Here is a 14,352-nt window from a genome sequence, read left to right on the forward strand (position 1 = left end):
TTAAAAGATTTTTTTCTATCTTTATTCCCGTGAAATTTTGAGAACATTGTGACCCTGACAAAACATGAAAAACGGTTAAGATTCATGTTATGAAATATAAGGTCTTGCCATAAGGAATCTATATAAGAAATATGAATGAAGTTCAGGAGAATGCAGAAATGAACTTTTCTTAAAAGTAGGTCAAAATCCAACGTCAAGATTACAAGGTCAAACACTTTTGTACCAAAAGAAAGGCTTTGTCACAAGGTCACAAGGAATATATACATGAGATACATGAAAGATAAATCACTCAAAATTCAAAAGTTATGAGCAAGGTTAAAGTATTGAAATTTGGGTGCATCAAATGAAATTTCTTGCCATAAGGAATCTGTATACAAAATTAATGGTTCAGGAGATATTGCATAGTTTAGGTAAAATTAGGCAAAACTCCAAGGTCAAGATTACGAGGTTAACAAGAGGCCCAAGGGCCACATCGCTCACCTGAGTCACCTTGGCTCATATTTAAAGATTTTCCCTATATATTTGTATGCAAAACTTGGACCCCCCCCATCCTACCCCTGGGGAACATGGTTTTAACAAACTGAAATCTGTCAGAAAGCTATCATGTAAATTTCAGCTTTTCTGGTCCAGTGGTTCTTGAGAAGAAGGTTTGTAAATGAACCCACCCTATTTTTGCATTTTTGTGATTATCTCCCCTTTGAAAGGGACATGGCCCTTCATTTGAATAAACTTGAAATCCCTTCACCCAAGGATACTTTGTGGCAAGTTTGGTTGAAATTGACCCAGCGGTTCTTGAGAAGAAGATGAAAATGTGAAAAGTTTACGACGATGACGACAACAGACAACGGACAAATTTTGATCAGAAAAGCTCACTTGAGCCTTTGGCTCAGGTGAGCTAAAAACTGGTACCAAAAAACAAAACAAAACAAGAACTAAAAATAACATAATAAGAAATACACATTTTAAATATGAGAGCCCTGTGACCTACCATTCAATAGTTGCGAGAGCCCTGTGACCCACCATTCAATAGTTGTGAGCAAAGTGAAAATTTTGGACAGACATACGCACCCCCCCCTCCCCAAAACTTGGGAACGTTTGAATTTTGATATGATTTAGTTTAACCCTGTTACTCTTGAAAAGAATTTGTTTGAATAAATTTCTTGTTTATTGCCATGTAAAACGTTAATCTCCAATTGTGACCCCACCCTACCCCCAGAACCCCTGAATCATAAACAAACTTGAATTTGTACACGTGATGATGCTCGCATGTTAATATGGTCTCGCTGTTCTTGTTTCTTTATATATTCCCAAATAAAATGTTCAACCTCTATTGTGGCCCCCACCCTACCCCCGAGGCGTCACAATTTCTGCTTGACTAATCATGTCCCTACTGTTGTTGAGATTAACAATTTGAAAGATGTTTCCTTGTATATTCTTATGTTAAAACTTTGATCCCTACTATGTTGTGAACCCACCACTTATCCACCGGGGCCATCATTTGAACACACTTCAATCTGCACTACCTGGGGCTTCTTGCATAATGATACATGTATGAGTAACCGTGGGCCTGTTACTGAGAATTTTTCAAAAAAATGAATTTTAGATATATTCCCACGTAAAACTTTGATCCCCTATTGTGGCCCCAAACTACCCCCGTGGGCCACAATTTGAACAAACTTGACTCTGAACCACAGGAACTTGTTTCTGTAAATAACTAACGACCTCTGTATACTAATAATGTGTTATTATTAGTATACAGAGGTCCTAAGTTATTTACAGAAATAAGTTCCTGTGCTCTGAACTATGTAAGGATGCTTGCGAGTAACCATAGCCCTGTTGTTATTCAGAAGAATATTCTTAAAAGACTTTTCATATATATTCCCTTGAAAAAATTACATCCCCTAGGTTGTGGTCCACTCTACCCCGGGGGCCAAAATTTGAACAAACTTGAATCTGCGCTATCTGGATACACTTGTATGTTAATGACTCAACACGATTTTGAGAAGATTTTTAAACAGTTTTCGGATATATTCCCATGTAAATCTTTATTCCACATATTGTGACCCAATCCTACCCCCGGGGACTATAATTTGAATAAACTTGAATTTACCCGGCTATGTCAGGAAGCTTTTATATAAATTTAAACTTTTCTATCCGAAGACACCCCCCCCCCCCCTTGTTACACGACCGTCTTTAGAAGAGACGTATTATCGTACAGCGGGTGTCAGTCCGTCCGTCTATTCCTCCATGCGTCCGTCTGTCCGTTTTCTGTTTCTATCCTCATTTCTCTATCGTGTAACAGACTCAAAATTGCTGTGTAGCTTCTTTGTGGGTCACTTTAGATTTTGTTACGATTTTGATCCATTTCGACCTCCATTGCAGGAGTTTTGCCCCTTTATTTGATAATGAATGTTATATGGAGGATACGTAATTTGTCCGGTTAACTCCTCCCACAATTTTAGAATGACCTTCTTATCTTACGTGGCAAGGATTTTAATGTTCTTCATTTTTTTTTTTTTATGGAGAAAATTACACGTTGTTCAACTTAGTTCGTTTAGAGGAAATATTAGAAACTGAGTAATCCTCTCTGTATTAAAGCCAGGGTCTTTGTTAACAACTTGAACAGATCTGTATTGCAATCATTTTGATTCTACATATGGATGTATTGTTGAGGGAGGTTTGAGAAACCAAGAAATCAATTACATTCACATATTAAACATTGAGCCGGGTGTAATAGATTTTGCATAAAAGTGCATTTTATGGTTACATTAAAAATTCTAACTCTGGGAGATTACATATATCGAATAGGCTACTCTGAATAGATACAAAAATTGTAAAGATCAGGTAATATATTGCTGACCTTCCTTTATTCATATTTTACAAAACAAAGCTATGTCATACCTGGATGATGGCTGACGCTACCATAGGTAAAGTTCTATACTCCTGGCATTTTTACCATCGTTTCTAATCAGTGTCACAGAACAACAATCTTATAATAAATCGTGATTATCTTGGAGTTGAAGGGAGCACGGCCCTTCATTTTAATAAATACCCAAAGATGATTTGTACCAAGTTTGAAGAAAATTGACCCAATGATCCAGAATCAAACGAAATTTTGAAAAGTTACCGACGACGGACAAATTTCGATCAGAAAAGGGGGTGGGGGTTAGAGACTGGAGTATTCACGTATATCGTATCCCTCTCCACAGAAACACGATGTTCATATTGCAATAACCACCAACAAATGATAGAAAATAAATTGCTCCGTAATATATCAGAAAAAATTCTTGTAATTCACTTAGGATACGCTCAGATGAGGTGAAGAAAATATCAAATACAGGTCAGTTCTACTCGGGTCACTAAGCCTGGGGCTACCATTCTAACACGGTCAGTGGTTGACCCCTCCAAACAGCTTACACAGTTTCTAGTCTATTTGGGCCAATAACTAATTCGCCTTCCTCATTTTATTTGCCATTATTGACCTGTCGCGGAGGCTCAGTGGTAGAGCACTCGTTTCGTGAATGGGAGGTCGTGGGTTCGTGCCCAGCTGGTACCTTCGACATTTTAAACATAGTGATTGTTCCTTTACCAGACGACTCAGCATGAAGAAGCGAGAGTCGAGGGTCTGTCAGAGGAGAACTGAGGTTCCCTGCGAGGACCATCTTCTTCAGAGGAACACCGTGTATCGTCACCCTTGGCTAGCGAAGATGTGTGACCCCCCCCCCCCCCCCCCCAATACAGGTAAAATCACGAGCAATTATATCGCTTGGGTTCGAATTTACTTTTATCGCTAAAAAGTAAATATTCGAGCGGGTGCCGGTTAAATTAAATATCCACAACTTCCTTGAATGTTTGTGAATCTCAATAAAAATCCCAACTTCATTATATGTATAATATATACAAAAAGTTTTAATCAAAATTTAAGATATACTTTGGCTAATGACAACAAACCCTGTAAAATGGAAAAAGAAATATCCTTAACTTCCTTGAATGTTAAAATTTCGATCAAAATAGCAGGTGCATAACTTCATTATTCATATAGGATATACACAGAGTTTTCATTAAATCTGTTCATCATTGTTAAAGAAATTACAAATTATGTCCAGGGACGGAATTTCACCCCCCCCCCCCCCCAAAAAAAACCCCTTGGGTTTGTAAGGGTATAATGAGTGAAGCAAGTATTCACAAAATACCAACTTTTATTCCTAGTTTACCTTCTACATGAAGGCTCTTAGATCAGTCCAAGTCTGAGGGGTGTCAGGTCATCCCATTCAACACTGTCATCAATGAGTTTAAATTAGTGTAAAAAATAAAAAAGGTACAAAATTGCAGTAATTTTTTTCAAATATATTTTTATTCAAAATATGAAAAGATGGCAAAAACTAATTTTTCACAACACTATGATCTGAATACGTCTTTTTGATACAGTGTACTACAAAAGCTGTAAAGCCTTGCATCTGAAAAAAAAAAAAGAACAAACAAAAGAGACAAGGAAAGTATTGCACAAAAAATAATGACGGAGCAGAATAACAACCTCATAACAATACAGCAGACATTGTTCACCTTTCACGAAGGTCATTTTATAATCTCTTTGTACCCTGCTGAATGAACTATTCAGCTGTTTAATGTATGATTTTTCAATTTTACTAAAACCAGTCATTCTTAGGTTCCAAAAAAAAAAAAACAACAACCCACAATATAAAATAGGAAATAAGATATTAAAACGAAGGTGTAAATCAACAGAATAAAATAATTTTATCTACTATTAAAGCAACAAAGTTTTAAAAATAATCAATTCACAACCACTTTGACTCAAAATAATTAAAACAAGTACACATTGGCAAAATACTGGCATGGAGAAAATTGCATCTACTACAGATTTCGAGCACCTTGCAGAAGTGACATGTTCATGCACTTTTAAGCATATGCAGTGATACAATTAAAATCCAACATTTTGTTAATAAATTTACATGAATATTACAGAAAGATTACATCCAACATGTAATTCTCCACACATGGTCAAATATAAACATGCACACAACATACAAATCAAGGAAAAAGTTTTCAAAACTCAAGTCCAAGGATACATGTTCAGATGTTATTCAAATACCATACTTTCACTTGGAAGAGCATACTCCAATTTATATAGTTTAATATTGAATGCACATGAAGAATAGCAACAGCAACACGGCTTGCACTGTAAAGTCACAAATACTATCACACTACCAATACAGCACATTGTGCACTGTAAAGTCACAAATACTATTACACTACCAATACAGCACATTGACATAAAAAAGGGTACTTAAATCCAAAATCTAACCTCACTTGATATGCCAGAATAATGGAAACAACTGCTTTGCATTCACCTTTAATTTCAAAAATACTATTAAAGCTTCTTCACCACTAATCTGATTTTTTTTGTAACACAGTAGTTTTGATGAAAGAGAACAATAAACTCTCTATAAAAAATACTGTTCATTGCTATACAAATCACATCCAAAGTGCTTAGTATGTTCAGCCTACACACACATACATACAGCATACAGATATAAATGACTTCACAATGTGATGATAATCCAAAATTATTGGAAAGGGATTCATGAAAGTCACTGTAGTTTTCTAATATAGTACTTCATATGGTACTACTAAGCAAATACACTCATTGAAATTTCTGACTCCGAATTAGCATACTTACCACCTGACAAAGACTTGACAATGTGCAAATTACTTAAATACAAATAACTTGTGACACTGAAACATTACATAAATTAACACTAATGTACCTCATACAATGGGAAAATACTGGAATGTTTACATAGAAACTAACCTGATTCAATTTAAACCTATAAGATCACTTATTCCAATGCTCACAACCATTAAATTGTAGATTTGGTATGCTGGGAAGGTACCATTTGTCTCCACCTTTTCAAATGCTCCCTACTCATTTCTACTACTTAATTTTATTTCACTGTGCTTCACTAAGACTTTAATTTTGCATACAGAGATTCATCTCAAACTTCTTTGTTAAACCTAAAGACAGTTCTAAAAATCTAGGCTCTTTCTGAGTCTTAACAATATTTATTTACAAAAGTTTCAAAATCATCTAATAAAACCAAAAATAAAATGCTCTTTCCTTTTAAATTACTATCATATGGTTTTCTTTTATTATCATTTTCCCATTCAATAAATTTGATGATTCTATGCTGATAAAACTGGCCAATGTGCATGAGTATGATCGAAATAAAACAAGGCCATTTGAGTCCTCTTTTTCTGCAAAACTTAATATGTTTTTTATATATCAGGCACATTTTAACACAATCTAATAGTACAGATGATCAAATTCAGTAACAAGCACCACACTACCACTAACCAATGAAAAACCACATACAAGATACAACGCTGAAAGAAGAAAGTGATTATTGGTACCTCCAACAAAACTATAATAGTAGCTGATCCCATAAATAAAGGCATTCTAAAAGACAACCTTTTTATCATAAGTCTCAATGATCAGCAGACAATGAATGAAAATTTTGATCAAAATTGGCTAAATATGATTTTGGCACAGTTGTTTTTTGGTGGGAAAACAGATCCATGATAATAGGGTTTATTGTTTGCGTAGTCATGTAAACAAGTGATTATCATAATCATGAATGATAAGATGCAGATCTCATAACCTTCAACAGACAGGTGTGAAAATAGACTATGGAAAACGTTAATGTTGATGTACCATACACTAATGTAACACATATTGTGTTAAAAGCTTCAGGAACATATAAACCTTTGCACACATCTACATCATTAACATGCTTTTGAAAATTGGAAATTTATCTTCTACAGTATAAATCTCACATGTAAAAAATTGAGGACATCAACACACGTTAAATAGACAGTTGCGTCCCTTGACTAGTGCACACACGGAATATGATCTTTGGTACAAAACATTCTGTTTGTGAAAATAATCATTGAAGTTTGTAACGAGTTCTAGTCCTCTTCAGTCCACTTGTACATGGTAGCAAGAGATGAAAACTTTGGTCCCCAGTCATTCAGATAGTCATAGTCTTGATCGTTATCACTGCTGTTTGTGTTCAGTGAACTCAGAGACCCGGCAGTGCTGCTCCCACCCTCGTACGAGAACACCATTACACTATCATGTGGGGGTGCTACAGGGTCTTCATCTAAATCCTGGATACGATCACAAATAAAAGCATCAACCTCTGGGCTACCCAGTGGTACACCTGTAAATGAGTCAGTGTAATGTTTAGATCTGACACGAGATTATTTCAGTTTGTGAGACAGGATTCAAGATTCTCACAACTGCCTGTCAGAGATTCCTTTATATATGCTGATTTTGAAGAAAAACATAAGATTATCTTTGAACTTGCCTTTTTTGTACTTTGAACATAATGTTGAGTAGTAATATCCTCTGTCAAAGCTAGAATCTGGTTTCCGTAGTCTGGTAATATCATAACATGTTTGATCTTCTTCACCTATTAAATTCACAGTTAGAAATCACCTACATGCAACCCTGAATGACTCACGTGTATAAATTCTACTTTCAAATCATAAAAAAGTAACAAGATGGCACTTATCGGTAATCTCGCGTGACAACTTACCCGCCCCTTCTTCATCATGGTTGACGACGTTCTCTCTGATGTCATCGTACTGGTCATCAAACAGAATGGACTTACGATTGTCTCGCTTGCTTAGTGACCGCCAGAGCAAAAACACCAAGAAGGCGATGACTTGATAGGAAGAAAACAAAATCAAGGACAATTTATTGCAAAATCAACATGCCGCAACTCTTGAACAATTTACTCAAAATACATGTACCAATGAGGCAAAACAAAAAAGAAATTTTAATTGTAGCTGTCAATTGCAACACAGAACTCGGAACAGCCACTAAATCAAATACCTCACTCTACCTCTGCTACATAATCTCTTTCAATTTATGCACCATAAAAATATTACATCCCCAACTATGCCTCTTCTACAGAATTTCTTTCTATTTATGCACCATGAATAAGAACTTCTTACTGGGTATGTATATCAAACTAAATGTACAGATACATGTACTCTATGATGAAATACTCACAAGTGACTGCAATGAGGCTGACGATAATGATGACGAGGACTTCCATTTTAATGCCACCAGCGGTCATCACTTCCTCCACTGTGCTGGCCTGCTGGTTACAAGTGGGACCAGTCCAGCCCTTAGGACACATACACCGGAAGGTTTGAGGGAATGGCAGATTTATACACACACCTCCTGCTTTACACGGGTTAATTCCCCGACAGTGGTCCATCTCCAGACAGAGATTTCCAACCCCAGCCTCAGTACCAGGCGGGCATCTGAAAATGGACACATGAAATACTAGTCTATTGTCCGTATTTGATTTCATTCTATTTTTAGAACAAGATAAGATTTACATACTAGTCAATTGTCAGTATATTGTTTTATTCTATTACTAGAACAAGATAAGATTCACAAGTGAAGGAGATATTTTACATATTGAAAGTCCCTAAATAAACACATTCAGTACAGCCCTGAATGTAGAACTTAGTTAATGATATCAATAAAGAGTCCTGCCTGCATTCATGATCTCCCCAGACAGGGACACAGATTTGTTTGATGGACTGCCCCAAACTTTGACCCTGTGGACAAAGGACCTGGGCACAATCGTCACGGATACATCCCATTTTGACCTTAGATATCAGGTCAACTTCTGCTGCCTTGCTGAGTTGATTCTCTTCAATCATCATGGGCAACCACCTGTTGTTAATCCTGATGTCTGTAACACAGGCTACAAAAACACCACACATTATTTATCAACCATAGCAGATAGGAATAATCTGTCATTTCACACTCCAGTTTATCATACTGAATTACAGAGACTGACTATTACACCAAATGTGCAATGTGAGGACAGAACAACAGGTTTTTCCATGAAATAGAATGCTTTCAAAATGGAATAAAAAAAAAACAACCTGAAACAAAATGAGTTTTGCACAATCGTTTCAAAAACGAGAATTCCAATAGAGTGTGACTGATGGCAGACTTTGGGTCATGCATGACGAGAAGGGGGGGGTTGTTGTTGTTGTCGTGTAGGTGGTACATGGACTATGACAACTTGCAATTGGGAGAAAAAAATGTAGAAGCATTTTGAACAGACTCATTCATATTGAATATGAAGTAGAAAAAGATTTAGAATATTTTAATTTGAGTTTAGTTTTATTTGAACTAAATTTGATTCAACCACTCACTTTCACTCAGATCTTTGCCATGTGATTCAGCATTGGGTTTAAATTTCACCATACTCCCCGACACAATCTGGTCCCTCTTGAGGTTGAAGAATTGGCTATCGTGTATTGAACCCCAGGTTTCATTGTAATACCGTCCCTCTCCACCGTCCATCTTCAGCTGGAACCATCGTCCAATCCTTTTCATTGATAGACTGTGCCACTGACCATTAGAGGCTGGTGCCGCAGAGAGGGAAATTACATTATCCATCATCGAGTTATCATAATCCTTCAAATTGTACACCACGGCTGCACGGCCACTGATGATCTATAAAAGAAATTCAAATTTACTATTTCAGAGGCCGAGCATCACAATAAAAAACATTCTAAACTAAAAACTGACAAGTCAACTACTTATATACATGGAGATATGATGGATCAATAAATTAAACAAATATTAGGGAAAATAGTGGTATACTGATGAGAGACTTTACACAATATAATAAAGGTTATATTAACGCTATATTTATGACAATTTTGGACCAGAACCCTGGAGTTGCAAAATTCACAATTTTGGTTTTATATCCCTTTCTGATTTTCCTGAATATACAGTTATTTTCTATATAGTTTACTTGGTTGATGATTAATGAAGACAAACCAGTAATTGTCAAATTGAGCGAATATTTAGTGCAAACTTTCAGAAAAAGAAGTGATGCTTTAAAACTGCAAAAATCATTATAGTTTATAATTCATATATTGGTATAATACTGATACTGTCCATCCACTTGTATATATACATGATTAGCAATTCATATATGTTTGTACTTGTTTCCCCAACATGCTGCATCCACACGCAGTTTGCAGTCTATGTAACCTGTAGTTAATGTTGTAAACTTTCTTTCTTTTTTGAATTTCCTTCTTTATAAAATGTCTTACTGTTATGCCCTCTGGGCCCAAAATTGGAATAAATTTATCTTATCTTATCTATAGTGTCAGCAAATGATTCAAATGATAAAGACAATAATCACTATGATAATTTTGGCCCCACCCTGATACCAAAACCCCTACCGCGGGGAGCAGGAAATTTACAATTTTTATAAAAAGGGCTAAGTGCTCCTTCTAAATATCCATTCAGTTTAAATCTAATATCAATAGCATTAAAGAAGATGTTTTTAAAATGTTTTACACATAAACACTATAAATCCAAGTTGGCATAGACATAAACACTATAAATCCAAGTTGGCATAGCCCTAGAGTTAGAGAACTGCTATCCCAAGGATCATGAAATTTACAATTTTAGCAGAGACCTTTCTGCTCTACATCGCTATGCTGTTTTTCTTACAGATGTGCAGTTGTAATCCTAACCCAGATGTAGAGGAAGACTTTAGGAAATTAGCAAATTTTTAAGGCCCTGTGAGTGCATGAGTAATGAAATTTCTAATTTATGCACGACAGACGAATACCAATAGCAATAGTGACTTGAAAAGTTTGATCAAATAAAAAGAAATGAGTCACTTTTGACACAGTCCACATATTCATAATTTCATTGAAAACTTAATCATGCGATGAGTTGATCATGCATTGCACAATTTTCTCAGCATATAAACAGAATCTAAAGACCGAGTTCAATGTCTCTGTTACGCCACTGTCTCAACAACTACAAGGATTCACTGATGATGAGGATTCAACCTCAAAAACATTTGTAAATCTTCGTTAGATCATCTGATTCATAAAGTGTGCTAAACTTCTCATCAACAACACCTAACAGTTGAAATACACACCTGCAATGAGATGTATTCATAGGAGTTAGATGGTAGGTGAAGAAGCACCCCTCCATCACGATCCCGAGTCCTGAATTTGATGTGAACGTCTAATTCATCTTTCCTCAGTAAGTTGAAAAAGTTATTTTTCAAACTCCAAGTCATGTAGGCTCTCTTGGTGAAGTCTCTGATTGTGGTTTCTTAAAATTAAGCATATTATAGTTTTAGGAAAATACAATTACAAACTTAGCAAGAGGTACTGTGAGCAATGCTCACTAAGAATACCCCCCGCTTACCCCAATCTCCCAAAGGGTGTTGTTGATAGGTATAAATTACCTCTTTCCTGAGTGTAAAAATATGGTATGCCTTTGTAGAAGAAAATGGAATATAGTCCGAACACAAATCCATGGCATAAACCTATAATTTTGACCTTGAGATCAAAGGTCAAGGTCATAAAGAGGTCATGAAGGTACATGACACATAGTCTCATGGTGATACACCCATGTCTTATGGTATGACTATGTCAAAACCCTATAATCAATTTTGACCTTGAGGTCAAAGTTCAAGGTCATATAGAGGTCATGAAGGTACTCGACACATCGTCTCATGGTGATCCACCTGTGTGCCAAATATGGTATGCCTAAGTCAAAGAACAAAGACGTTATGGCCCAAACACGAATCTGCACAGACAGACAGATGTACAAACAGAGTGATTCCTATATACCCCCCAGAACTTCGTTCGGGGGGTATAACAAGACCAATACTGTCTGCTTACAATAGCATATTATAAATTTCGAGTACAGGTGACTCTCCATGGTTTCAACTTTGATCTCTCGAAGTTCTTGACTCTTGAAGTGAAATCATGGTTCTGATTTTTTCTCTACATAACTAGGCATTTACTCTAAAACTTTCAATCTCTTGGAAGTTCTTGAAAGAGCTTGAAATTATGGATCGCCTGATGGTCTGGGCCTAATACATTATGGATCTAGGTTAGTGCATTGTAAAGAGTATGTGCCCTAGTTAATTTGAATACTTATCAAAATATTTCAATGATCGGGCAAGCAAATGACGTGTGTGCACCCAGCTTTTTATCAGATGCAAAATATTTTCTTTATTCCCTTTTTTAAGTTGTATGAAGTAACACAATGTTGAAAAATTAATGAATGAGTTGTCGGAGTATTCCTAAGAACAAGATGTCTTGAATTGCATAATCCCCAATCAGATCACTCATTCTTTTCCACAACAAATGAAAGTGTTTTATTTTAATTTGTCCATTATGGAATTTGAGTCAATCATATTCATATTTACTGGTCCAAAGGAATAGTAAAATATCTCAATTGGCCATTGTTAGTAGCCCAAGTGACCAGTGAATAAAAAAAAGAATCATTTTTAGCCCTGTCTCCATCTACTGAAGTGAAATTTGGGTTCAGTTAACATATTTCATTGTTTTTCACTCTTGATCTCTCAAAGTGGAGCTAGCTTAAACACCATATCAATCAAGAATTTGTGTTTGGACCTACCAGGATAACAGTGAAGGCTTAGGGCTAGCTTGGCTGTGAGATTCTCGAGAAGATTTTTAAATGACCCCACCCTATTTTTTTTTTAAAAATTACCTCCCCTTCTCTGAAGGGGGGCATGGCTCTGCATTTGAACAAACTTTAATCCCCTTCACCTAAGGATGATTTGTACCAAGTAAAAATAGCCCAGTGGTTCTGGATAAGAAGAAAATGTGTAAAGGTTTCGGTGTGACATATGGACGGACGATTGACAAAAGGTGATCAGAAAAGCTCACTTCAGCATTTTATGAGTTGAAATTGAAAGTAAAGAATATCTAATATTATCCCACTTTCAAAGTGAAAGTAAAAAAAATTTAATAGTCCATGTGTGTTTTATCCCATTTTCAGAGTGAATTACAATTATAATGTAATTATAAAAGCATTCTAAAAATTCATGTACTATATTTTCACTGTGATGCCCACTTCCTGCAGCATCAGTTACAATTCTGGTAAATCCAATTATACACACAATTTTCTGCTAGATGTCCCCAAGTAAAGAAGATGTTTTAGGGGTGCAGAGACCATGAAATTTTTCATTATAGCTCTCCTTACCCCAAAGATGTTCCATATCAAATTTGACAAAAAATGCCAAGCATACTCTCAGAGAAGAAGTTGATTGTATTCAAATCTTAATGCACAAGAGATAATGATGGACAACTACCTATCGCAATAGGTTACTAAAGTGGTGACCTATATAGGTGACAAGCATACTAACCTGTATCACACATGATGGAGTCTGGTCTTGAAGGACGGTAACCTGGTTTACAAACACACTCCACGTCTGACTGTCCGAGGGTCACCATCTGACAGGTGCCATCGTCACCACACCTCTTACCATTCAGGCCACTGCAGGCCAATTCCTCAGCAGGACAGCCGTTTCCGTGATTCTCTCCTGGGTGATCAAAACTGGTATACAAATCATACAACTGAAAAAGAGAGTGTTACGTGTTGTGATTTTATCATACAGACACCAAGTAAATGTTATGTGTTGTGACTATCATACAGAAACAAGTAAATGTTATGTGTTGTGATTTTATCATACAGACACCAAGTAGATGTTACGTGTTGTGATTTTATCATACAGACACCAAGTAGATGTTACGTGTTGTGACTATCATACAGACACCAAGTAAATGTTACGTGTTGTGACTATCATACAGACACCAAGTAAATGTTACGTGTTGTGACTATCATACAGACACCAAGTAAATGTTACGTGTTGACTATCATACAGACACCAAGTAGATGTTACGTGTTGTGACTATCATAATGAAACCAAGTAGATCTGTGATTAATTTTGCTACAGTGACCATAAATATAGCTACTAAAAACAAGAGGCCCATGGGCCACATCGCTCACCTGAGTCACCTTGGTCCATATCAGAAGATTTTCCATATCTATTTGCATGTAAAACCGTAGTCCCTAATATGTATACGGTGTGGCCGTTGGACCGAGCGAAGCATGTACGTAAATCCGTGTCTCGAGTGGTAATCATAACTCCGTTAAGTACGGTAGATTATGATTCATTTATAAATATATATTTTGAATGAAATTTCCTTGCGCTAAACACCCCGTAACATCTCAATATTAAAGGAGTTTATATGGGGACAACAGTTTTACATGATCCGCCTATTCATTGAACGCGGGAAATAAAACGCAAGGCGACGTAAACTGTGCATTGTGACGTCACATTTAGCCTAGACTTTTTTCTCTTTTTCAAAGCAAACATATTATAAACAACAATAATACATTCCGTATGCAGTGAAAAAGGCCGTTAAAACTAAACAAAATTAACC

General features: G+C 36.2%; 1 protein-coding gene across 3 annotated transcripts in view; it reads right to left on the reverse strand.

Annotated features, from left to right (window-relative positions):
- Positions 1 to 4,334: 4,334 nt before the first annotated feature.
- LOC125672557 (neural-cadherin-like) overlaps positions 4,335 to 14,352 on the reverse strand; it is a 55,059-nt gene continuing 45,041 nt past the window's right edge. For all 3 annotated transcript variants that reach the window (XM_056139204.1, XM_048908758.2, XM_048908764.2), the window contains 8 exons: positions 13,272 to 13,482; positions 11,022 to 11,200; positions 9,265 to 9,568; positions 8,591 to 8,804; positions 8,096 to 8,352; positions 7,617 to 7,745; positions 7,386 to 7,490; positions 4,335 to 7,238 (listed from right to left, as the gene is read on the reverse strand). In XM_056139204.1, coding sequence (XP_055995179.1) covers positions 6,985 to 7,238; positions 7,386 to 7,490; positions 7,617 to 7,745; positions 8,096 to 8,352; positions 8,591 to 8,804; positions 9,265 to 9,568; positions 11,022 to 11,200; positions 13,272 to 13,482 — 1,653 coding nt within the window. In that variant the 3' untranslated portion in view covers positions 4,335 to 6,984. The remainder of the gene's footprint in view (positions 7,239 to 7,385; positions 7,491 to 7,616; positions 7,746 to 8,095; positions 8,353 to 8,590; positions 8,805 to 9,264; positions 9,569 to 11,021; positions 11,201 to 13,271; positions 13,483 to 14,352) is intronic.

This window comes from Ostrea edulis, chromosome 1 (assembly GCF_947568905.1).
Source record: "Ostrea edulis chromosome 1, xbOstEdul1.1, whole genome shotgun sequence".
NCBI lineage: Eukaryota > Metazoa > Mollusca > Bivalvia > Ostreida > Ostreidae > Ostrea > Ostrea edulis.